General features: G+C 64.9%; 1 protein-coding gene across 2 annotated transcripts; it reads right to left on the bottom strand.

Moving 5' to 3' along the window:
• Nucleotides 1-1,903: 1,903 nt before the first annotated feature.
• On the bottom strand, nt 1,904-22,364 carry TERT (telomerase reverse transcriptase). Of its 2 annotated transcripts, XM_032629046.1 has the most exons (16): nt 22,146-22,364; nt 20,678-22,040; nt 16,718-16,913; nt 15,405-15,585; nt 14,357-14,536; nt 13,604-13,762; nt 10,905-11,000; nt 10,334-10,419; nt 9,459-9,572; nt 8,972-9,043; nt 7,085-7,273; nt 5,479-5,605; nt 4,781-4,842; nt 4,058-4,182; nt 3,162-3,299; nt 1,904-2,682 (listed from the first exon to the last, which is right to left on the bottom strand). In XM_032629046.1, the coding sequence occupies exons 1-16, from the start codon at nt 22,362-22,364 to the stop codon at nt 2,579-2,581; spliced, it is 3,411 nt and encodes a 1,136-aa protein (XP_032484937.1). In that variant the 3' UTR covers nt 1,904-2,578. The 2 variants fall into 2 exon arrangements, with proteins under 2 accessions (XP_032484937.1, XP_032484936.1); XM_032629045.1 differs by lacking the exons at nt 1,904-2,682; nt 3,162-3,299; nt 4,058-4,182 and having other exon boundaries at nt 4,728-5,605.
• Between the last annotated feature and the right edge of the window lie 254 nt (nt 22,365-22,618).

Genomic DNA, 22,618 nt, shown 5'->3' with positions numbered 1-22,618 from the left:
AACTGAGCCATGACTGACCTGTTTCTGGAAATGCCAGGAACAGGTCCAGGGGTGCTGGGAGCCTGTGGTGGCCGGTGGCGGGTCAGTGGGGTGCAGCTGTGGGGTCCAGGTCACCTCCCCCTGCATGGGGAACTCTCCGCTTTGGGCGGCAGGTCAGTCCTTCCCAGCAGGGGCACCGCCAGGCCGGCAGCAGGTGGGCGGGGTCAGTCCCACACTGATTATTTATGATGCGCTTGTGGACTTGGGTCCATCATAAATGCTCGGTCACTCGGACGCTGCAGCAGTGGCAGTAAACGGGCAACAGCCATAAACCCCGGCAGGCGCCCTGCACTCACGCTCAGCTGATCTGGGCTGCGTTAGCACCGGCCCCGTCCAAGGTACACTTGACGGCACCTGCCACATCATTGTGGACCCAGCAGGGACATCCTGGAAGGAAGCCTTGGGAGCTACTCAAGGTCATCAAAATGCTGCTTTCCAGCCTCCGTGTCGGCCCCGGGCACCGGGCAGATCGCCGGCCCCCAGGTCAACCCCTGAGCTGGCTGCCCCTCCTGCTGCGTGCCCCGCGGGGCTCTGAAGGGCACAGCCTCAGTGCAGACAGAGCAGGGCAGGCCCGGGCGCTGGCTTCTCCGGGTGGAGGCACCTCACGGGGACCTGAGGCCAGGCTGGACGCGGAGGCGGGGACCCCGACGGGCTGCTGCGAGGGGGGCCCGCTCTCACACAAGCCCCCTGGCACCTCAGATCCTACTGGTGTCGGCTGAGCCGTGTCCCTGCAACCTCGCCCTTACCCACCTCCTGAGCCCTGACCCTGACGCTGGACCCAGCCAGCCTCTGTCAGCTCCATCCCGGAGGGTCACTGCATGGAAGACAGCCCCCAGACCAGCCTCCAACTTCCCTGCCCCCCAGCAGCACCAATACCACCTGGAAATAGTTTGATTCACATTCCCAGACCTGCTGGGCCGGAACCACGTGTGTGTGGGAGTGGCATCTGCGTGGTCCACCCCCCACCGGGGAGCCCAGGTTGAAATCTGCCCCTTGCCTCCAAGCCCCCGGGCTCCCTGGACAAGCCCTCTGGGGCACTTGGCCATGGCCCGGTCAGGGGCTGACCACCGTTCTCCCCGGGTCTTCCACACGGGCCCCCGAGGCACGATCCTTGACCTTGAGCAGAGCCCCATATGCCCCGGCAGTGCAGGGAGGCCCCCGTGCATGAGGAAGACTCCCGTAGAGACCTTTCCCTCGGGGACCCGAGCAGCTCCCCCCTGAAGAGCCCCCCACTTCCGGAAGGCCCTGTTCCCAGGCCTATCGTGCTCTTCCCCAGGCGCTGTGCCCGAGTCCGGCTAAGCGGATGTGACAGCACGTGACCAAAGGAGCCCCACAGCGGTCAGCACGCAGGTCACCCAGATGACAGAGGGGGGCAGACGGGGTGGACAGCCAGGGACTGCCTGCCTGAGCATGCCCACCTGCCCAGGTCCAGCACGTGAGGACAGATGAGGAGACAAGCACTCTGGGAGAGGGATGGGGCCGGACTGGGACCCCCGTGTGCACGGCCCTCACTGCCCACTCCACAGAGCCCTCGGGAAGGAGGAGAATCCCACGGTCCACTGAGAAGGTAACGGGCAGAGGAGAAACATGCTCAGGAGGAATCCCGATGTCCTGGACCTCAGACCTTTCCCGTCCGTCCTCTCCCACGTGTCCATGGAGCTTGGCCAGAGCTGGCTGCAGCAGTGGGGGGTGCTGGGCCGGGCCCCATGGGAGCGCCCTCTCTGAGCCACCCGCCCCTCCCTCCACATCCCCTCCACCAGGAAGCCCCCTCCGACCCCCGCCAGGCCGAGAACCCACGTGGATCTCGCACCCCAACAGGTGCACGTGTTTGTAATTACAGAACACAGTCCTCACTAGTACGCGTTTTAATACAAACTCAGAGAACAGTTGTAAGCCGTGAAACCAATCAGCAAAGGCTCCTTTCACTGGGGCGACAGGGCGGGGGGACAGGAGGTGGTGCAGGAGTGCCATCAGGACAACCTGGGCCATGTGCTGAGAGGGCACCAGCGGGGAGGGCCCAGAGATGGGGGCGCGGGCGGGTGCAGAGCTTAAGGACAGGCGGGGTCGGAAGCAGGGGCGGGGCCGGGTGGAACCGGGCCTCAAACAGCTGACTGGGCCCTTCGCTTCTGGGGAAAGCGCCACGGGGCGTGAACCACGGATGCAGCCGGCAGAGGCACCCGGGGCAGGCACTGCTCCCGAGGTGGGTGTGAACGGCTGGGCTGGGCACTGACTGCACAGGTCAGCAGGAAGGAGCCCACGCCCACCACTCAGCCCCACGTGCCGCCCCGTGCCCTCGGGGACACATATGCCATCGCTCCAGACCGGGGCAGCCCCTGCAGCGAGGGGAAGGGGGCGACAAAGGGCCCCCCAGCCCCGCCCAGACGCCTGACGCCCGACGCCCGGCTCTCCCACCTGCCGCTTCCCGGTGGTCACGGGAAGGCCACGGCGCGCGGGCCCTGCTTCCCTGAGGACTTGAGGGCTGCCCCCTCCCACCAGGCTCCAGAGCCCAGCCCAGCCCAGTCTGTGAGCAGGGCTGCCGTCAGTCCAAGATGGTCTTAAAGTCTGCGGTCAGGGCCGGGTCGGCTGCTGCCTCCAGGGCGGCCAGAGTGGCCCTCGGGAGCCGCCGGCACAGTCGGGCTCTGGCTACAAGGCAGCGACTGAAGTCAGGCCACCAAACCCCCACCTACGCCCCGGAGAAACCAGAGACCGCCCTTCCCCGGGGCCCACAGGCACTTACACTGCCAAGCACCCTGTGTGCAGGCGGGCTTGGGGCGGGCACCTCAGGAGGGGGCAAGCACCCCACCCCTGCCGGGGGCATGGGGACTGTCCGGCAGAGGCCCGAGGGGGATCTGGGTCAGGGGTGCGAGGAAGGACACACAGGTGGGGGGCTGCAGGGGAGACGGAGGACGAGGACCTGGGGCGGGGTGGAGAGGTGGCGAGACCCGGGTGGTCATGCCAGGCCCTTGGACGAGGGAGGGGGCCTATAACCCTCGGGGCACCCATACCCCTCACCTGGGGGCTTGAGACCCGCCCACCTGCCCCTCAGGCACGGAGGGACTCCAGCACCGGAGGGCAGGGCCCGCACCTCACGAAGGGGCGCCTGGCACTCCACCCGCGCCTACCTGTCCGCAGCGCCCCCAGAAGACAGCTGTAGGTGACGCGGTGACGAGCTAGCTTGAGCAGAAAGGCGTGCAGGCAGAGCCACTGCGCGGCCTCGGAAGGAAACGGGCCGGAGGCGCCCTTGGCCCCCAGTGACATCCCTGGGGGACACGAGGAGAGGCTGAGGCCCCGCCACAGCGTTCCTCCCCGGGGATACCAGGGGCCCCAGACGGTGCCCTCCTGCCGGGGGTCCCTCCAGGCTGATGGCATGAGTGAGGACTTGGGGGCAGCGGGGGGGGGGGGGGGGGGGGCGGGAGACTGGCCACTTCATTTCAGGGGCCGCCCGACAGAAGCACCAAGGAATTCTGAAAACGGAGACGTTTTCTTCAACTTCTCCAAGAAACCTCCACAAACAGACGTGACGAAGAGCAAAGTCCGTTACACCCAGGACCTCAGAGACACGCACGGCCTGAACCTCAGATAGATCGGGAATGCCCAGGACGAGGTCGGAGGTGCAGACACAGGGGCTGCAGCGGGAGCGTTCAGGTGGGGACGCCCCCGAGGAGGCCGGGCCAAGGGGCGGTGAACCCAAAGCGGGCGGGCGCACGGCTGCCGTGGGTGCCCCTCACTGAGGTGAGCAGGGGTGGCCCAGGGCCTCCTGCAGACCCTGGCCTGGACTGGTGCAGGCGCCCAGAGCCCCAGGGGAGGAGGGCCACCAGCTGGCCCCCAAGCGCCACGTCACTCTCCAGTCACGTGGCAGAGGGCGGCGAGCTGCTAGCAGGTTAAAGGCGCCCCGATGCCCCATCTCCGCTGGAGAGGCAGGTGCTGCGGGACACGAGGGACCCGGGACGGGCACAGGACGGAGCGCGTGGGCATGACCCCTCGGCCCGCCAGCCGTGCCCTGGTCGCCTGTGCACACCTGCGTTCCTGGCTCTCAGGAGGGCGTGGCAGCGGGACGAGGTGTCAGAGATGACCCGGAGGAAAAACGAGGGGTTCCTCCCGACTGGCTGATTAAACGGGAGCTGCAGCACACACGCGTGGAACCTGGGGATGTCAGCTCTGTCAGGGGCCCAGCCTCCCCAGGCTGCCCGGGGCAGGGCTCCCTGGAGACCACGGGCGGCAAGCCTGGCTCTGGGTCCCCGAGGCCAGCCGGCGCGGTGAGTGAAGGACGGGGTCCACCTCCCCAGGATGGACAAGCAGCGGACTCCACGATCACCTGCCCGGCCCTGGTTCTTGGAGGGGGGCCGCAGAGCCACCCAAGGGCAGGGAACGTTCCGGAAGAGGGGCTGGAATGATCGGGAGCTGCATCCCGCCGTCCCTTCTGGGGGCGCCTGAGGGTTCGGGACCACACACGCCTCCTGTGCACTGACTGGCCCTCTGCTCGCCTACCCGCCCCTGCCCAGCGGCCACCCTCCTCCCGCCAGCCCCTCCCGCCGCGGGGACTCGGGCCGCCCCAGGCCGCTCGGGCCTCCCAGCACCGTCTGGTGCCCGGGAGCAGCGCCTCCAGAGCTGCCGAGGGCTCCGCGGAGAGGCGGTGTCCGCCGCGGAGACGCACACGCTGCTTCCTCACGGACCCGGGGGCAGCACGCTCCCCAGGACGGGGCCGTCGCCTCCCTCGTGGAGCAGCCACCCGTGGACCCACCTGTAGGCCTGCAGCAGGAATATCTTGTAAACATTTGTGAAAACTGTCTCAAGACTGTTCACCTGGAGTCATAAGAAAAAGCAATGTTGGCGATACCTCTGGTGTTTGAGTTTGTCTTTTGCTTTATTGCCCCGTCAAACGGAACGAAAAAAAGGACCATCTCGGTAAGAACCCATCAGTCTCTCCCGTGAAACCCGCCAGGTCCTCACTGGGGCCCCTCAGCAGCTGCGGTGGAGTCAGGCCTGCGGGAAGGACAAGGGGGAGAGCCCAGCCTGGCTGGACGATGGCCTGGGCCCCGCGGCTCCAGCGCTGAGGCCACGGCGGTCCTGGGCCCTACAGCCTGTGAGGAGGGGCCCGGGCGAAGATGGCGGGGCAGCCACGCGGCAGGGTGAGGGCCGGGGGCCCTGGACACACACACGCACATTCACCCACACAGTGCACACCTGCGCACACAGGCACGCACACCCACACACTACACACCTGCACATACTCACAGGCGCACACTCGTTCACACACACGTAAACTCGAGAGTGCACGTGTATGTGATGCCTGATGTGCCCCCCACACACGTGCACGCGCCCGCACACAGGAACAGACACACGTGCGCCCCAGGATCTACGAAGCGCGCGCGGACCTTCAGGCGATGCAGCTGCCCTCTGCGCTCCGCAGCCCCAGCCGCCCACGGGCAACCCGCACACCTGCAGGTCCAGGAGGAGCCCGTGGCACTTCAGCCGCAGGACCGCCAGGAGTTTGCGACGCATGTTCCTCCCAGGCTTGAAGCCCTGCTTGAAGGTGAGACTCGCTCTGATCGAGGTCCCGGCGTAACTGCGAGACAGCGCGGGGTTCGTGGAAACACGTGTGTCCACTTCACATTCTGACCGCCACACACGTCCAGCCCATCAGCTGCGCTGGGCCGGAATGGGCGCCTGTCCCCCAAACGGTCACGGCTTCACGGGGAGCCAGACAACCTGGTGGACAGTTCATGACTGACCGGTGTGGTCGGTGCCCGGACATGAGAGGGGGCGGCGGGAGCATGGAAAGCGTCTGCACCTGCGTCTTCCCGGGAGCACCCCAGAAAGAGGACCAAGTGCAGCCCTGAGGGCTCCAGCAGAACCGCGTTACCAGCACAGGACGGGGCACGCCCGTCCACCACCGTCTTGACACCTGTGCTTTTTATTCATGAAAATGCACAGGTTCCTGTGTCCACGTGCATCGCAAGTCTCTCTGCAAAGCCTGAGGTTCGGCTGCGTGCTCTCAGGCTCAGTGTGGGGGAGGTCGGGGGACGGGCTCTCAGGGGCCGAACTGCATCCCCCAAACTCACAGGTTGAAGCCCCGACTCCCGAGACCGTCTGGGGATAAGGCCTTTAAGACGGTGATTAAGGCAAAATGGAATCATAAAGGTGGGGCCCTAATCCCATGGGACTGGTGCCCCAAGAAGAGACACCGAGGGGCTGAACACAGAGGGTGACCCTGTGAGGCCTTGGGGAACAGATGCGTCCACACGCACTCACAGGAGAGGCCCCAGGAGAAACCGGCCTGCGACACCTGGACCTCAGCTTCCAGCCTCCAGGACCGAGAGAACGGAAATGTCCGTGGTGTTTTCTGCGGCAGCCTGAGCTGACCGAGGCAGGGACCCAAGACTCTGTGTACAGAACAGGCCACACGCACGGCAGCCCTGCTCCCCGACGGGCCAGAGGTGACCACGAATCCTGGTGCCCAGTGAGACCACGGGGACCCTTGTCTGGCAGGTCCTGGAAGCTCTGGTTCAGATCCACACGCTTCCCGGCGGAACACGCTGTGCCCCTGAGTCTGCCACGCGATTTCCTTTTATCAAAAACGTCCAGAAGGTACTTCCCTGGTGGTCCAGTGGTAAAGAATCTGCCTTTCAATGCAGGGGACGCAGGTTCGATCCCTGGTTGGGGAACTAAGATCCCACATGCTGCGGGGCAACTAAGCCCGTGCGCCGCAACTACTGAGCTCGCGCGCCTCGACAAGAGAGCCCGCATGCCGCAAACTACGGAGCCCACGTGCCCTGGAGCCCGTACGCCACAACTAGAGAGAGAAAAACTCGCACACCACAACTAGAGAAGCGTGCACGCCGCAACGAAAGATCCCGCGTGCCTCAACAAAGATCCCGCCTGCCGCAACCAAGACCCGACACAGCCAAAAAACCAAAAAGCGCCCAGAAAACGGCTCCCCCAAAGAGTCCATCCCCTAGTGCCCACCGCTGGCCTCTGACCCCCCTGGGGCTTTGGGCCCTGCCACGCGGGAGGACGCACAGAGCTGCGTGGCGGCAGAGCTCACCTGGAGTGGTCACAGCGCACCTCCAGGGTGCGGGTGTCCAGCAGCAAGCCGCACCAGGGGAACAGGCAGTGCGCCGGCAGCTGCAGGGGGGCCGCGCCGCCCAGGCCACTGTCCTCCACGGGGAAGTTCACCACCGTCTTCTGCAGGTTCGCCAGGCAGCCATACTCGGGCACGCCGTGGACCAGGGTCCTGCAGCAGGGGGGCCACGTCAGCCACCGGGCAGAGGGGACGCCACCCGCGGGTCTCGGAGGCACAGGTCAACGTCACCTAACAGCCCAGCGAGGCGGGCGGGGACTGGAGGGCTGGGACCATGAGCCCGCGAGGAAGGCCAGACACAGTCCTGCTCTGGCCTCCAGGCTTCTGGGCAAACAAGTGCCAACGATTAGAGGCCAGGGTGGACAGGCCAGCAAGGGCAGAGGCAGGCAGCGGGGAAGGGGAGCACGGAAGCCCCAAGAGCCAGTCCTGAAGGACGCGCGCACGCCGGGATGGCCCTCCAGGTAAGACAGGTGGGCGACTGAGCTGACGGGTCGGCTGGGACCCAGGAGACACGGGGCTCGGAGGGCAGGCAGAGTCCAAGGGATGGGTCCTCTTTGTGACGGCCAGCCAATGGGTCCACCTGGCGAGGCTGAGGTCCCCAGGTGTGCACACTCGAGTCTGCGTTAAGACCAGGGGGTCTGTAGGTGGGGCTGACACCTGCAACCAGCCGGCTTTAAAGGAGGACACTTCCCAGAGTGGGGCGGGCTCACCCATCGGGGAAGGGCCCTGAGAGCCAAACGGGGGTGTCCTGACTGCGGGGGTCGCCCACGGACTGCAGCCCCAGCACCTGCCCTTCCTGCCACCTGCCCCCGGGTTTCAAACCTGCCCAGCCAGCCCCACCATCACGCGAGCCAGCTCCTTTGCAGCAAGTCTCCTGGACGTGTGCCTGTCTGCTGCGCCCCCTGGTGGGACCCTACGGACACGCTCAGAGCTACCTCCCTGCCCAGCCCAACGACCACAGAGCAGCGCCGCTCCCAGAACTTCCCATGACAGAGGCGACGACCTCTGCGCTGTCCCCTCTGGTGGCCACTGGACACGTGTGGCCACTGAGCTCTCCAACTGTGGCCGGTGCCCATGCGGACCCGCGTGCAACACGGGTTTACATTTGCAGTGTCCTGTGCTGGGGCTGCCATAGGGAGCCCCAGAACATCACAGCGGGCGGACTCTACAGGCTTCAAGCCTGGGGTACCCCGCAGGCAGACACGGGATACGCGGTTGCTGTCCAGGTGGGTTTCTCCAAAGGCAGCCCAACGACCAAAGTGACCGAAGTGTCAGGCTCGGGGACGCCTTGAGGGCTCAGTTTTGAACTTTCTCCTCCCTCGGAAAACCACGCTTTGAAACAAGCCCCCAGACTCCCGGGACGGATGGGGCACTGTGGCCGCAGCCCAAAGGGTCCCAGGTGCCGGGTTTGCTTTGGGCACCAAACCCATGCAATCCCCATGCCTGGTAACCCCTCCTTCTTGACACATCTGAATTCCCTGCTCTCGCAGACGTTCTCCGTGGGGAAGCCACAGGTGAGCCGTGCAGGCCTTTCCTCTTCCGTCCCCCGTGGTGCGTAGCGCACAGCCTCTGCTCCGTCCACCACCAGCGCATCATGGGCGCCTAACCTCCAAGGAGCCTCTGCAGACCCAGCCCTGCTGCCTGAGCTCCTGCGGTGGCACCTGCGTCCTGACGGCCACGCCAGCGACAGGAGGAAGTGACGGCACTCTGGGCTCTCAGAGCCGTGGGACCACACCGCGTGACACTCCCCAGAGATGCGACGTGTGGGGAGCATGGACGTTCGCACACGGGTCCCACCGTCGTACGTGGGCCAAAACGCGCCCGCAGAGACACACGCGTGGGGGCCCTTACCTGAGGAAGGCTTTGGCTCGTGGCAGGTGAGGGGTGACCAGCAGGAAGTCGTCCACGAAGCGCAGGAGAACCCTGGACACGGATTGACCCCGAGATGAGGGGGACCCTGAACGCACTGCTTTACGCCCACAGGCAGCGTCCTCCCACAGGAGCCAACGCTGAAAAATTTCATGTCTGTGTTTCCGTGGACACGGATCAAGTGACCTTCTCCAAAGAATCTAACCAAAGACTCTGGCTTCTGTGGGATTCGGCTCCAGCTGTGGAGGCCGAGCAGGGGCCCTGCAATTGGGCCGGAAGCACACGAGCTTGGCGCTGGTCCGAAGCCCCGGCCACACAGAAGGCCACGTTTACTCCCCGCTTGAGGCCTGCTGACCACCTCCTGTGCGCCATTATGAGAAGAAAGGGTGAGGCCCGGTCTACATCCAGGACCCAAAATACAAACAGGCCCCAAGCAAGGCAACACCCGCCAACACAGAGGGTTCCATACCCATCCCGCTGGATTCCGGGGAAGAGCTCGTTCTCCATGTCTCCGTAGCAGAAGCTGCAGAGCAGGGTGGACAGAATGGAGCCCTGGGGGACCCCCTGACACTGGACGTAGGACCTGGGGGGCAGGACGTGGTTAGAAGGTGGGCCAGCCACGGTGGGTCTCATGCTTATGTCATAAACACACGCACGGACGTACGTGCACACGCGTGCCCACGCCGCACCCGCCTGGGGGAACGTGAATCAAGATTTATCACGCTCCCCCGCGAGGCCCTGCCACGCCTCGGTCACACGTGGCACGACCCCTCTCCACGAAGGTCACAGCGGGTGGCGGTGCCCCTGGGGAGGAGCCAGGGGCCACAGGCGTGGCCCTTCCCGTGGAGAAAGTCCTCTTCCCACCCGGTGCCATTTACACGCACGTGCAGACGTGCCCCCTTTGCCAAAATTCGCCCCGTTGTGCAGTTGGCACGTGTGCCTCCCCAGGGTGCACGTGTTTTTTAATATTTTAACGTGATTATCTTTAAGTGCTGTAATTACTGAGGATATGATAATAATGAAAATGCACCCTTTAACTAGAAAGTTTCTTGAGCGTGGTCCATGGTTAACGACCTCCGAGAAGGCGCCACGGCCCAGGCTGACCTCTAACGGCCGTGGCTGTGAGCCCGAAGCCCCCGGGGCCACTGCTCTCCTCGGTCGCACACGGGGTCCCGCTCAGGCACTCGCCCAGGCTGGTTTGGCTCCACACGTTAAAAAAGTTATCTGCCGGCTTCTGAACGCAAGGACTTCCCACAACCGCGGGAGCCTTGCTCTGTCACCCGGCCGCACGGCCGCAGTGCCTGTCCGCGGCCGGTAAGGGGGAGCCGCGGGGTCCGGACTCACCTGCCCCCGATCCTGACCACGTGGTTGTGGACCAGGCGTAGGAAGAGCTTGAAGAGGCTGCCGCCGGCCTCGTTCAGGGAGCAGCTCTGCGAAGGCAGGCGGGCGTTCACCAGCGTGGATGCCGCCCTGGGCCAGCCGGACAGCTCGCGGTGGGGGCCCCGGACCCAAAGGAAGGCGTCTGGTGTCTGGGAACCTCACATCGTGGCAGGGTCGCCCCGAGAGTATTGTGCACAAAGCATGGGGACCGCGAGGGCCGACCCGCTGCTGGCAAACCTGGCTTTGGGACACTCTGCTCACACAAGGCGACGGTCACTCGATGGGCTAGCTCGAGGCAGGCCTACGGGGCAAACCCTCTCTTGTCCTCCTAGAGGGAGGGGGCTCGCCTTCGCGTGACCTCGAGACCAAACTGCGAGCGAAGATGTACAGCAAATCTCAGAAGAGCCGCGGGCAAGAGGGTGCGTGAGGCCCAGAAGAGGGAAAACGTGGCCAGAGGCGGCTGCAAGTCTCCGCCAGCCACAGAGGGTGTGCACGGCTGCCCCGGACCCAGCAGTGAGCAAACACCCGCACTGACCTGCTCGATGACCACGGCGTCCCTCAGTGAGCCCGCTGCCTGCAGGCGCTCCACGAACTGTCGCATGTAAGGCTGGAGGTCCGTGAAGGTGGACACCTGCTGGCCGGGAAGGCGGGGTGAGGCGAGCGGACGCCCCCCTCCCCGGCCCCGACAGCAAGGGCACACTCAGAACGGGGAACAGAGCCTGGGAGGCCCCGCCCTGCAGCTTCTGTGGTGCCCCCGCCACGGCCGCTACGACCAGGGATGAGATGCAGAGCACGGCCGCCTGGGGATGCTGGGGAGGCGGGATGCAGGCGGGCTGGGGTCTCAGCCCTCAGGGTGCATCCCACCTCCACCCCGACTTCTCCCCAAGGCCTGTATCCACCGTGGGAAGTGGAGCCCGAGCAGAAAGTGGGGGCTCTGAGGCTGAAGATGCTGGGGTTCAGAGCCACGAAGCAGCTGGGACTGAGGGGCAGTTCCCAGGGGGAGGGGCTGCAGAGAAAACACCCTCAGCGGCAGGCGCCCCCGGAGCCACGCCGAGTGGGGCTGAGGGAGCCCAGCCCCTCCGAGGGGACCACACTGGGGAAGGGCCAAGTGAGGGAGACCAGGCACCACACTGTCTAGAATGGACCCCCGCCGAACTAAGGTCACGGCTCCACCACTGCCAGGAAAACACCACCCGCTCTGGAGAAAAGCTCGCAAAACCCTTACGTTAAAACCCCTATTTACAAAGTCTGGCACATCGGGGAAAAAATTCCAAAAGCTATAGAATAGGCCTGTGTGACCAAAACCACCCACAAATCAGCAGACACAGACGCGACAGAAACCTGCCTGCAGGCGAGCTGGTATCGAGTTTCTGGCATTTTAAAATCACTCAAGATAACACTGCTAAGAAAACAAAGATGGAGGATGTAACCAGAGCCCTGGAATCTGTGAGAAAATTCACATGGATTTCTAAAACTGAGAAACAGGCTGGCTAAAATTAAGAATTTCATAAATGGGCTTAAAATCAGAGACAGAAAAGAGCAGGCGAGTGAACCAGAGCACAGGTCTCTAAATGCCCAGATTCCAGCAGAGACGGAACACGTTAAAGCAGCAGCGCAAAAATTGGCTCAGAACAGACCCTGGACTGAACGCCGCAGCTCTAACGAGACACGTTCTAAAGGAGCATCAGGGACAGGTAGCCGGGCAGGTGCGCCACTCAAGCACAACAGGGCTTCAGCCCCACGCTGAGGATAAGCTGGATCCCTCAAAACAGAAGCATCTCCACGTGCAAAAGAAAAGGCGAGACAGGCCGAGAAGGCGCCTGGGAGCCCACAGCTGCCCAAGGACTTGTCCCCAGAACGTGGGAAGATCCCCTAAGATGGATGACCAAGGAGACAGCCTGGCAGCACCGGGGAGATGGGATGGGCACCCCATGAGAGGACACAACTACGTGGCCGGTACACAAGGGGCCCAGAACCGGATCTCCCCAGACCGAGTCCCACAGACAGGACTGCGCTGCCCCACCGGGCGGCCGGGCTGCAAGCTGCAGCCCTGGTCCCTCGGTACCGCCAATACCGCCGCCAGGGCCCCCCTGCAGCCGCGCTGGAACCTCTTGGGCAACATCTCCTAAAACTACACAAGCCTGGAATCCGCCCACGGCAACGAGGACTTCGTTTCCCAAACAGCACATCACGGGGATGCTGGCAGCGGCCTCACTCACGTCCAAAGAGGAACCGGCAAACGCCCACCCAGCGGAAGGCGAAACCTCACCGCGCACGGCGACCGCGGACGGAACACGGAGACACTGCTCTGGGCGGCTGGACCCCAGACGCGACGGAAACCGGACAGGAGGGCAGAGTTTCCCTGATTTCACATTACAGAGTTAGAGACAAGCGAGCATGTCGCCGTGCTCGGGGTAGGAGAGGTGGCCCCGGGGCCGGGAGGGAGTCCCGCGGGCGCTGCTGTTCTGGGCCGTGAAGCGGAGACGTCATCCCTGTCCACAAACCCAAGATCCTGCGTCGCACACTCAGGACTCGCAAACCATGCTCACCAGCGCCTTGTGCTGGGGTCTTCACACGCGCTTTTTCCAAGAACTTCTGGGGGAACTCCCCCCCCCCCCCACGCCTCCAGTACACACGCTGTTTCGGCCGGGGTGGGGTGGGGAGGTGATCCAAAAGCCCTCCCGACAAGCGCTAGGAAACCCCCCACCTGATGGCCTCGGGCTCACCCGAATGCCCTTGTCCCCTCCCAGCCCTGCCTGGGCCGGAGGCCCCAGGCAGCTGCGGCGAGGGGCTGCCCTTCCACCCTCGACCCACTGCGCCCACACGGACAGCAGCGCGGCCCAGGAGTCCCGGGCGAGGTGCCCTGTGGCACCTCCCCGCCCGTGGAGCACACGCGGCCCTGCTGCGTGGCCGCTGGGACACCACGGAAACACGCGTGGCTCTGCTGCCACCAGGGTCCCTCCTCTCGGCTCAGCCCGGTGTGTAGTCGGGGCCCCGCGGCTGTGAAGGGGCAGCGGGAGGACAGTAACCGACGGGAACACCAAGAGCGAAGAGGACGACCGCGCGTGCGCATGCGCGGGGCGTGGGGGGGAGGAGGGGCACGCCCACGCCCACCACCACCACCACCACCACCACCGCGCATGCCCCTCCCGCAGACCACGCCCCCCACCACCCAACGCTCGCCTCCCGCAGAGCGCGCTCCCCAGCACCGAACACACCCCAGGTGGGGCTTACGTGTCTCTTGAAAGACTTCCGCACGTGTCCGCGGGCAGCCCTCTGGACCACGGCATACTGGCGCACGCAGTACAAGTTCTCATGGGGCCGGATCACGTTGGCTATCACCTCCGCCAGCCTGTCCTGGGGGAGCGCGTCGTACGCCCCCGCCACGTCCACCTACATGGGAACCGAAGTGCCTGAGGACGCGCTCACCTGGGCCCCGAGTTCCCGGTCCTGCTGGTTCTGACCTGCGGTCAGCAAACCCTGGGGTGAATAGTACACCAGGGGACTGGAGAGACCCTGGACTCCCCCTCACACTGTCCCGTCCCCGTCCCCCACGCCCGCCCCCCACGGGGCTCTCGCTGAGATACCCACATCCCCCGGACTCTAAGCACCCTCTGAGCTGCAAGCTGATGACCAGGAGGCCCCTGGCAGATGACCAGGGCACCCGGCGCTGGGGTGTGAGCAGGTGTCTCCTTCCCTGAAGGAGCTGCCGTGGAGTTGGGGTGCAGTCACGGAGTCCACTCCACAGGGGAAGGCACAAAGCCTCCGCCCCTGGGAGCCAGACACCCCCAAATGGAGATGGGGTTCCCTGCCCTCCCGCTCCCAGAAGAATCTGTGGGACGTGGACGCGGCTCCACCAAGGGGTGACTCGTTCTGGCAAACACGGGACTGCAAAAGGCTGGCCACTCCCCACACCGGCGGGGGCCTGAGGCGAGGGGTCACCTGCAGGGCCAGTTCCCTTGGTGGGGGTGGGAATCGGGCGCCCACCTTGACGAAGTAGAGCGGGGCCACTGGGCCCCGCGCCCGCAGGGGCAGCACGAAGGCCTGCCAGGCCCTGTAAATGTCGTCCATGCCCAGCACGGAGGCCCCCAGAAGACCGGGGCGCCTCAGCCGCTCGTAGTTTAGCACAGCGAACAGGGTCTTGACCTGGGAGGTAAGATGCTGGACCTGCAGGCCCAGCCCAGGACGACCAGTGTCACCAGAGGGGCCCCAGACCAAGGGGATGTGGGGTCAGACAGCTCCCAGGGACGAGAGGCAGGCCCCCGCTCTGTGCCGCCGCCGCTGCCACCCCCGCCTACCCTGCCTCCCTCGGACCGCAGAAGGGCCAGATGGCTGCCCCCCACCATGCCCACCCCAGACCCCAGGGTCTCCCCAGGGACCCGTCCTGGGATCACGGACACCACGTGTGGAAAAATGCAAGTAGCTACACCCTTGGTCCCCTCTACTTACCTGGTTCCCCCCCCACCCAGCGAAGAGGGGTGCTGCCTCCTGGGGGGCCCCAGCCCCAGCGGAGAGGGGGCCACCACCTCCTAGGGGACCCCAGCCCCACTGGGCGAGCACTTTGTCTTCGCTCATGGACCAAACCCCCATCAGCAGCGACAGCTTCTCTTTCTCACTAACCGTAGAATCACCCCCAAATCACCTACAGGGAGGCGCATGGAAGGGGTCAGAGCCACTGGCGAGGCAGAGGTGCTGTGGCGGCGAGAGCAGTCACGGGGGCTAACCATGGGGGTGAGGTCCTACGGGGGTCCTCGGGACCCTGGCAGGCTGCTGACAGCTATCACATGGTCCCTCTGCCCGGTGCCCACCCCCGGAGGATTCCAGGGGCCAGGGGCACAGAGGGTTCCCAGAGCCCATCCAGCACCTCACAGGACTGGCCTTCCCGGGAGCTCCTTCTCTGGGCCCGGGAACCCCCATCCACGGCACCCCACCATTCCACGGCCTCACTGGGGCTGCCAGCCCCGCGAGACTCTGACTACAACCACCAGGCCTGGGGTTCAAATGCACTTTGCCTAAAAGCGGCACAAGCGGTGACCTTCCTGTCTCTGTGCGACTTCCCGGCTCCCACGACGTCGCCCATGTTCACGATGGGCCGCAGCCCGCTGGGCTTGGGGACGAAGCGGAGCTTGGACGTCGGCAGAGCCGGCCTGTCCTCCTGGAGTCGCCTGACATCTGCCTCGGAGAGCTCGCGGAGCTGCACGCGCTCTAAGTGTTGTCTGAAACAGAGGTGCCCGTGGGAAGCCGGGGCGGGCAAGCATAGCAGCCACCAGTGCCCGTGAAGTCGGCAGAACCCATGCCCAGCACCCCAGACTTGCGGCGTGGCCGGGCGTCAGCTGGAGGCCCCTCCTCGGCAGGGCCAGGACACCCAGTTCCCGGTGGACAGAGCCCCGGCTGGTGTAGGCCGGGACCCGTGGGCCAGAGAGCCCGCCCTCCTCTACACAGAACGGGCAGGGAGTGCTCGGCGTGGCCCCCTGAGGAACAGAAATGTCTCCCCATGGGCCTGCTAGCTCCTTGTTACCTGTGACCTTCAGCCTTTACCCCAAAAGCACCCACAGGGAGGGCCTGGGCGGCCCCAGGGGTGAAGGGTGGTCCCAAGCACAGCCCATCGTGGGATTCAAACACCCACCAGGCAGGGGTCGGGCCCCACGGGCCCCACGGGCCCCACAGGGACAGCCTAAACGGCCGCTTTGGGTCACATGGCGTGAAATACTTAGATGGGGCGCCTTCACTCAAGACCACGATAAAGGCGTCCGGAGCCTCCCCCCACCAGACACAGGAGGACACGGGCCCCAGCACGTGCGCTCAGGGACCCCGGCCCGGCTCCCTCCACAGACGTCCTAACGCAGGGCTAAGCCCTCTGACACCGGGTGCCTCGGCAGGCCCAGCCCGTGTCTTTCTGGCTGTCACCCCATCCATCCTGGCTGGATCTCGGTCCAGCTGACACCTTCCCAGTCTTTCAAAATGGACATAAGACAGTCAGTAAGCAACTGAGACAAATCTCATGGCCGCCCCATGGCCATTCAGTCCCCGGGAGGCCTGCTTCACGGCAGCGCCTCTGCCCCAGACGCGCCCCACTGCACGGCGTCAAATAGGCGGGTCTGTCATCTGTGTCATCCTCTGTTCTGTGCGGATTAAACAGCACCGGGCCCATGTGCCAGGGGGAAGTAAGCGGCCCGCCCGTACTGTTTCAGTCCAGACAGACTCCTAGACCCCACAGACCATCCAGCCCAAGCCCCCGGCTTTCAGGTAAGAAGGGGCTTGCAGGAGTCCGTGACGAGGGCGGGGTCCCTGGAGGACCTGGGCGAGGAGCCCTGGGCAGGGAGAGGCCGTGGTTTCCGATGGCCGTACCTGATGCCGACGCTCTGCAGCTGGCTCCAGACGCGCTTCCGGAAGAAGAAGAGCCGGTTCTTCTGGAACGTAGTCTCCGTGACATAGAAGAACGCCCTGAGCACCTCGACCACGTACGCACCCATCAGCCAGCACAGGAACCTGGCCAGGACGGCCTCGCGCAGACGGTGCTCGGCGGCCGGAACGCAGCGAGCCCCTGGGAGGAGAGAGGCCGGTGCTCACCCCACGTGCTGCCTGAGCGGCCCCTCGGGCCTGGACGGCTGCACATGCGGCCCACGTGCCGTGACTCGGAGCCTCGGGCAGAGGAGAACGCGGGTATCTCAGCAACGACGCTTCCCCCATTGCACGTTAAAGTGACGATGTTGGATCACTGCGCTTTGACAAAAAATGTCTTTAAGTTAGTTTCACCTTTCCTTTTTCACTTTCTTATTGGGGCTACGGAAAATCTGAAATGTATGTAGCTCACGTTACGTTTCTACTGGGCGGCGATGACGTGGAACCTCATCATCTGTCCCCTTTACACACAGGCTGGAGGAAGCAGAGACTGCTCTCCGCACGGGAGACCTGCGGTTGAGGCTGGAGTGCATCGCCCCCGGGTGGCAAGAGCCAGAAACGCCTGGGCTTTTCCAGGCTGAACACCGCGGGCAAGCAGACAGCCACACACCGAGGGACGCCCTACGCCGCGGGGCTCCGGACCCAGGCACGGGCCAAGGTGAGCGCGCTCCCCTGCGGTCCTCTGCATTTTACTCTGCATCTCGAGAGCTGTCACCAGGCTGCCAGGGGGGCCTCACTGCGGACAGAGCCAGGGCTTTACCACCCATAACCGGCATGAAAGAAACACAGAGGAGAAGAAAGGGGCCCCAGAGGCAGGTCTGGGGCAGGACAATGAACAGTGAGCAAGGAGACGAGAAGGGGGGATGAAGCTACATAAACATCGGCTGTAGAAACAGTACCAGCAGCATCTAACTTGGGACACAACTGGGTTAGTGGACGGAACAGCTCAAGTGTGATGCGGTTCCACCACGCAAGGCCCTTACACGGTTCCCAAGGTAACCAACCACCCAGAGAGGGTAAGTGGAGGATACAAAGCTAACGCTGGAAGCAAACCCAACGCACGCACACCCACGTGAGAAAATGCACGTCAGGAAACGAGGAATAAAAACGCGGAAGAGGGGGCCAAAGTGCAAGGTGAAAACTGCATCCACGTTCGCCTATCATCACAGGAAATGAAAAAGAATTACTCCCGGTAAGTGGTAAAGACTGTCAGAATGGATTGAAAATAAACGGAAAACGTCAGCTCAGGGCTTCCCTGGTGGCACAGCGGTTGAGAGTCCGCCTGCCGATGCAGGGGACACAGGTTCGTACCCCGGTCCGGGAAGATCCCACATGCCACGGAGCGGCTGCGCCCGTGAGCCATGGCCTCTGAGCCTGCGCGTCCGGAGCCTGTGCTCCGCAACGGGAGAGGCCACAACAGTGAGAGGCCCGCGTACCGCAAAAAAAAAAAAAAAAAAAAAAAAAAGCTCAGTGCTGTCGTTAAGACACTTAAACCACGTATCCTCATAGGATACGAAGAGGTTGAGGATAAAAACTAAATAATGAAAAATGACACAAGCAGGAAATACTAACCAACGGGAAGGCAGGTAAACACACTTTACGGTAAAAAGAGCCACTAAACATTCATGGGGAAGATTAAGTCTAAAACGTGCCGGCAGCTAACAACCCATCGTGCAGACCGTCGGGGCAAGCAGGAAGGGACACACCCACCCCCTGGGGCCGTGTACCCTCAGCATCGCGGCATCTGGAAGGACACACGTTTTGCAGGGCACCCGGCGTGGTGACCACAGCACCAACCCCGGCCTGCAAACACACGGGAACCATTAGTGCTAACGCCACACACGAGACCAAGCCAGTCTCCACGGGCTCCAGGCCACCGCGGTCCTACGGCCCGCACGTGGCTGAGTCAGAAATCAACAGTAAAAGGCAACTTAAAACTGCCACACGTCCGGAAAATACAAAATAATCGTCCAGGTAACTCCAAGATCAATGGAGCAATCACAGCAGAAACAGAAAACACCGAAAAGCGGCCGATAGAAACACGGGGCAGCTACTGCGGGGCTGGGGAAATGCACAGCCGGGGAGGGAGTCGGAGGGGCGGCAGGTGACTGAGGAGCAGAGAGGTGGGGAGATTAAGAGAGGCCGACACCCCGCTGAGATATCAGAGCCACGCCTCAGGTCCACGGGGCTCAGGGGCGGGAGGGGGGAACGCTCCCACCCGCAGCTCAGGAAAAGCAACCGTGGTCGGATGTAGGCGGACAGGATGGGCCAACCAGAGGCTAAGGCAGCGAGCAGGAATCCTTCTGGTGATGTCTCTAGTGACACGTGGCCCCAGATGTGGACAGCCCGGTTGTCTGGCCTCCGGGGCTGGGGATCAGGGAGCTGACAGGTATCCGTGGGCAGCATGGCAGGCACGACAATGGCCTCAACAGAGGCAGAGGAAGCTGGCGCTGTGGATGGAGTGCCTGGCCGGCACGGAGGAAGGGCAGCATTCCGGCAGGAGAGGGTGGAAGAGGAGAGCCGCAGCTCAGAGCAGCATTTATTCAGCCAGCGGGCAGAAGGCGTGGCCGAGGCCATGGAAAGGAGCAAACGGCCCGGGGCACAGCTCAGGTGAGCAAGGGCCCAGTTGCCCGGGAAAACACCACCTCCTCAGTGCCTGCAGCTCGAGGGGCACGGGGACCCCATCTGAAATCGGGGCCAGAGCACAGAACTCAGAGCCTCCTTCCACAAAGCAGGCTGGGGCCCCACGAGCACAGAGGCGTCAGGTGAGGGCCTGGTCTCCCGAGCCCGCCTCCTGGAGACTCATCCACGGCGTCCCACGCGCAGGGAGCTGCTGTCAGGGGGTGTAAAAGTCACGCAAGATGCAAAGTTTCTGGAGCTCTGCTGTGGGACACCGAGCACACAGTGCGCAGTACCGTGCTGTCCACCTCAGCGTTGTTTAGGAGGGTAGGTCTCATGTTACGTTCTCACAATTAAAAAAATTTTTTAAACCAAGTTGCTGAAGGTCACCCTGACTGTCCACGTCACCTGCCCCGGGGTCTCTTGGGGAGCCAGAAAGGGTGTGCCCCGGCTGCCTGAGGCCACCACCCCGGGGACTGTCACATGCACGGGGGAGGCGGGGGGCAAACCTGGCTCTCACAGACGACTTCCTCCTAGAAGTCGTGATCATGTCAGGAGCGTGGGGTGGTCAAACACAGGGAGAGCAGGGAGGGTGCTGACCCAGGCGGGGCTGACAGTGGCTGGGCCGGAGGAAGCCCAATGTCAAACCCAGAACACCACAGTGGGAGGGACACGGCAGGCTCAGCTCCACAGAAAAAGTCCTGCCGGCGCCCACAGAGGCTGCCCACTGCCCTGAGACGGCGGACGGCGTCCTGATGTCCCCTCTGACCTCTGGTGACGCTGGGGCCTTGTTCAAGGACACGGTCTTTTCACTCCTCCCACCTGCCTGGCCCCGACCTAGCGGAGGCACAATGGGAACTCACATCGGGATCCGCGTGTGGTCTGACCAGATCCAGCGGGGAGCCCAGGAGCCGCGTCCCCCAACCCCATAAACGGGGTTCCGGGTCCAGCCCCCGTTTCTATCAGCGGGGCACCACGCCAAGGCGATAAACCTTGACGTCAAAAAGGGTTATGAATGACGCGCATACACGCCCACAGGACCTCCCGTTGCCCTCCGTCTGTTGGCGCAGCCCCAGACCACGTGTCCCGCCTGCTCACCGCCCCTCCCCAGCGCCCAGAACCTGCCGGAGCCCACGAACGTCCGGAGATTTCTGCAAACTGGATGGGAGAGGGGGACAGAGGCAGAGAACTCGGAGTCACCCGACAGCCACCAAGAAGCCCCTGCCCCCCGAGCAAGGTACGGAGGAGGCCCTGCCGCACTCGAGGTCCCGAGGTCGGGTCCCTCACCTGGGCGCCCGCGCAGCCAGGCGCAGTCCTGCACCTTCATCTTCCAGGTCAGCTCCTGCGGCGAGAGCTTGCCGTGCTTCCCCAGAGAGAGGAGCTTCTTCACGTTCCTCAAGAAGCGGCGCTCGTTGTGCCGGGAGCCCCAGAGGCCTGCGGGCACCAGCCGGTGAAGGCAGGCCCGCAGGAGGCCGTACACCTGCCAGGGGCTGCTGTGCTGACGGAGGAGCTGGACCAGGCGGCGCGAGCCCGCGTCCGCCTCGGGGGTGGCGGCCGGCCTCTCCCCGGAGCGGGCGCCCACTCCAGGGCTCTCCTGACCGCCTGACCCCGCCGGGGTGGTGGGGGCCGGCAGTGGGCAGTGCGCCCTGAGAAGAGCGCCGTAGGGGCACCGCACGTGGTTCTCAAGCAGCTCCCGAAACAGGGGCCTCATCCGCCAGTAGCGCGCGGGCAGGCGGCGCGTCCTGCGCGGAAGCCCTGGTGGCCGGGGCTTAGAGCCCAGAAAGATGGTCTCCACGAGTCTCTGGGCCCCCGCCAGGCTGGGAGGCAGGGAGCAGAGCAGGAAGGAGCGGCGCAGCCGTTCTCTGCTGCCCGAGCAGTAGAGGAACTGCTTGGTCTCGGCCCACGCTCGGGGACCGGGCTCGCCCTGGGGACGTGACGGCCGCCAGGATGGGGAGCGAACACCCCCCTCGCCGCCCACCAGCGGGAAGGGGCGACGGGTGCTGGGCGCGTTGCCCTCCTGAGACTTGGCTTCCGCGGCGGCTCTGGTAGGTGTCATCACGCGGGGGTCGCTGTCGCTCCGCCCAGGCGCCCTGCCCAGGTGGGCCCCGGGCGCCTGCCCTTCGGTACCACGCTCGGGCTCCAGGCCATGCCTGGGCTTCTTGGCTGGAGGCGGACGGCCCCCCACGCCGCCCCGACGCCGCCTCGCGCCCTTGGCCGGCAGCTCCCGGGGTCCCCCCGCCTCCCCGTCGCCGCCATTCCCGGCCTGGCGCGTGAGTCCGAGGCCAGTCCGAGTTCCGCCCGCGCGTGGCGTGGGCCGCGCCGCGGCGGCGGTGCAGAGGTCGTAGAGCGGCGGCCCGCACACCTGGTAGGCGCAGCTGGGGGGCACCAGCAGGTAGAGTGCGCAGCGCGCCAGCAGGTGGGTGAGCACGTCATCGCCCACGCGGCGCAGCAGCAGCCCCCACGCGCCGCTGCCGCGCAGCGTGTCCGTCACCGTGTTGGGCAGGTAGCTGCGCACGCTGGTCGTGAAGGCCACGGGCGGCCCGCCGCGGGCCCCGTCCAGCAGCGCGAAGCCGAAGGCCAGCACGTTCCTCGCGCCGCGCTCACAGAGCCTCTGCACGACCCTGGCCACCAGCTCCTTCAGGCAGGACACCTGCGGGAGAGGGCTCCTGAGTCGCTGGGGACGCAGGTACGTCCTTCCCCACCCCCTCCACCACCACCGCGGCGGGCCCGACCGGAGTCCCCGGAGGCAGCCCACCTGGCGGAAGGACGGGGCGGCAGGGGGCGGCTGCGCATCCCAGGGCACGCACACGAGGCACTGGGCCACGAGCGCGCGGAAGGCCACCGGGTCCCCGCGCCGCACGAGCCGCCGGTCCTCGGGCCCCAGGCGCCGCACGAAGGTGGCCAGAGGCAGAACCTGCCGGTAGCGGTCCCGCAGCAGGGCGCGCACCGCCCGGCACCTGGGCGCGCGCGGCATCGTCGGAGCAAAGGGGGGTCCGTGCGGAGGAAGGGGCGGGGTCGGGAGGAGGAAGGGGCGGGGTCGCGGGAGCCCTGCAGCCCCGCCCTTAGTTCACCCTGCGGGCCGCGGGTGTGGCCCCAGAGGTGTTTGCGCCCAGGTGCCTCGAGAACCTGCTCCGACCGCGCAGCTGCTCCGCGCAGTGTCCCCACCCACACGCCGTGACCCCTCCCAGGGCGCAGGGGTCTTGCGAGGGTCGCACAGAGGAGAGGCTT

This window comes from Phocoena sinus, chromosome 3, assembly GCF_008692025.1.
Source record: "Phocoena sinus isolate mPhoSin1 chromosome 3, mPhoSin1.pri, whole genome shotgun sequence".
In the NCBI taxonomy this organism is placed as follows: domain Eukaryota; kingdom Metazoa; phylum Chordata; class Mammalia; order Artiodactyla; family Phocoenidae; genus Phocoena; species Phocoena sinus.
The sequence above is the reverse complement of the archived record's forward strand: the minus strand, read 5'-3'. Positions and strand labels throughout refer to the sequence as shown.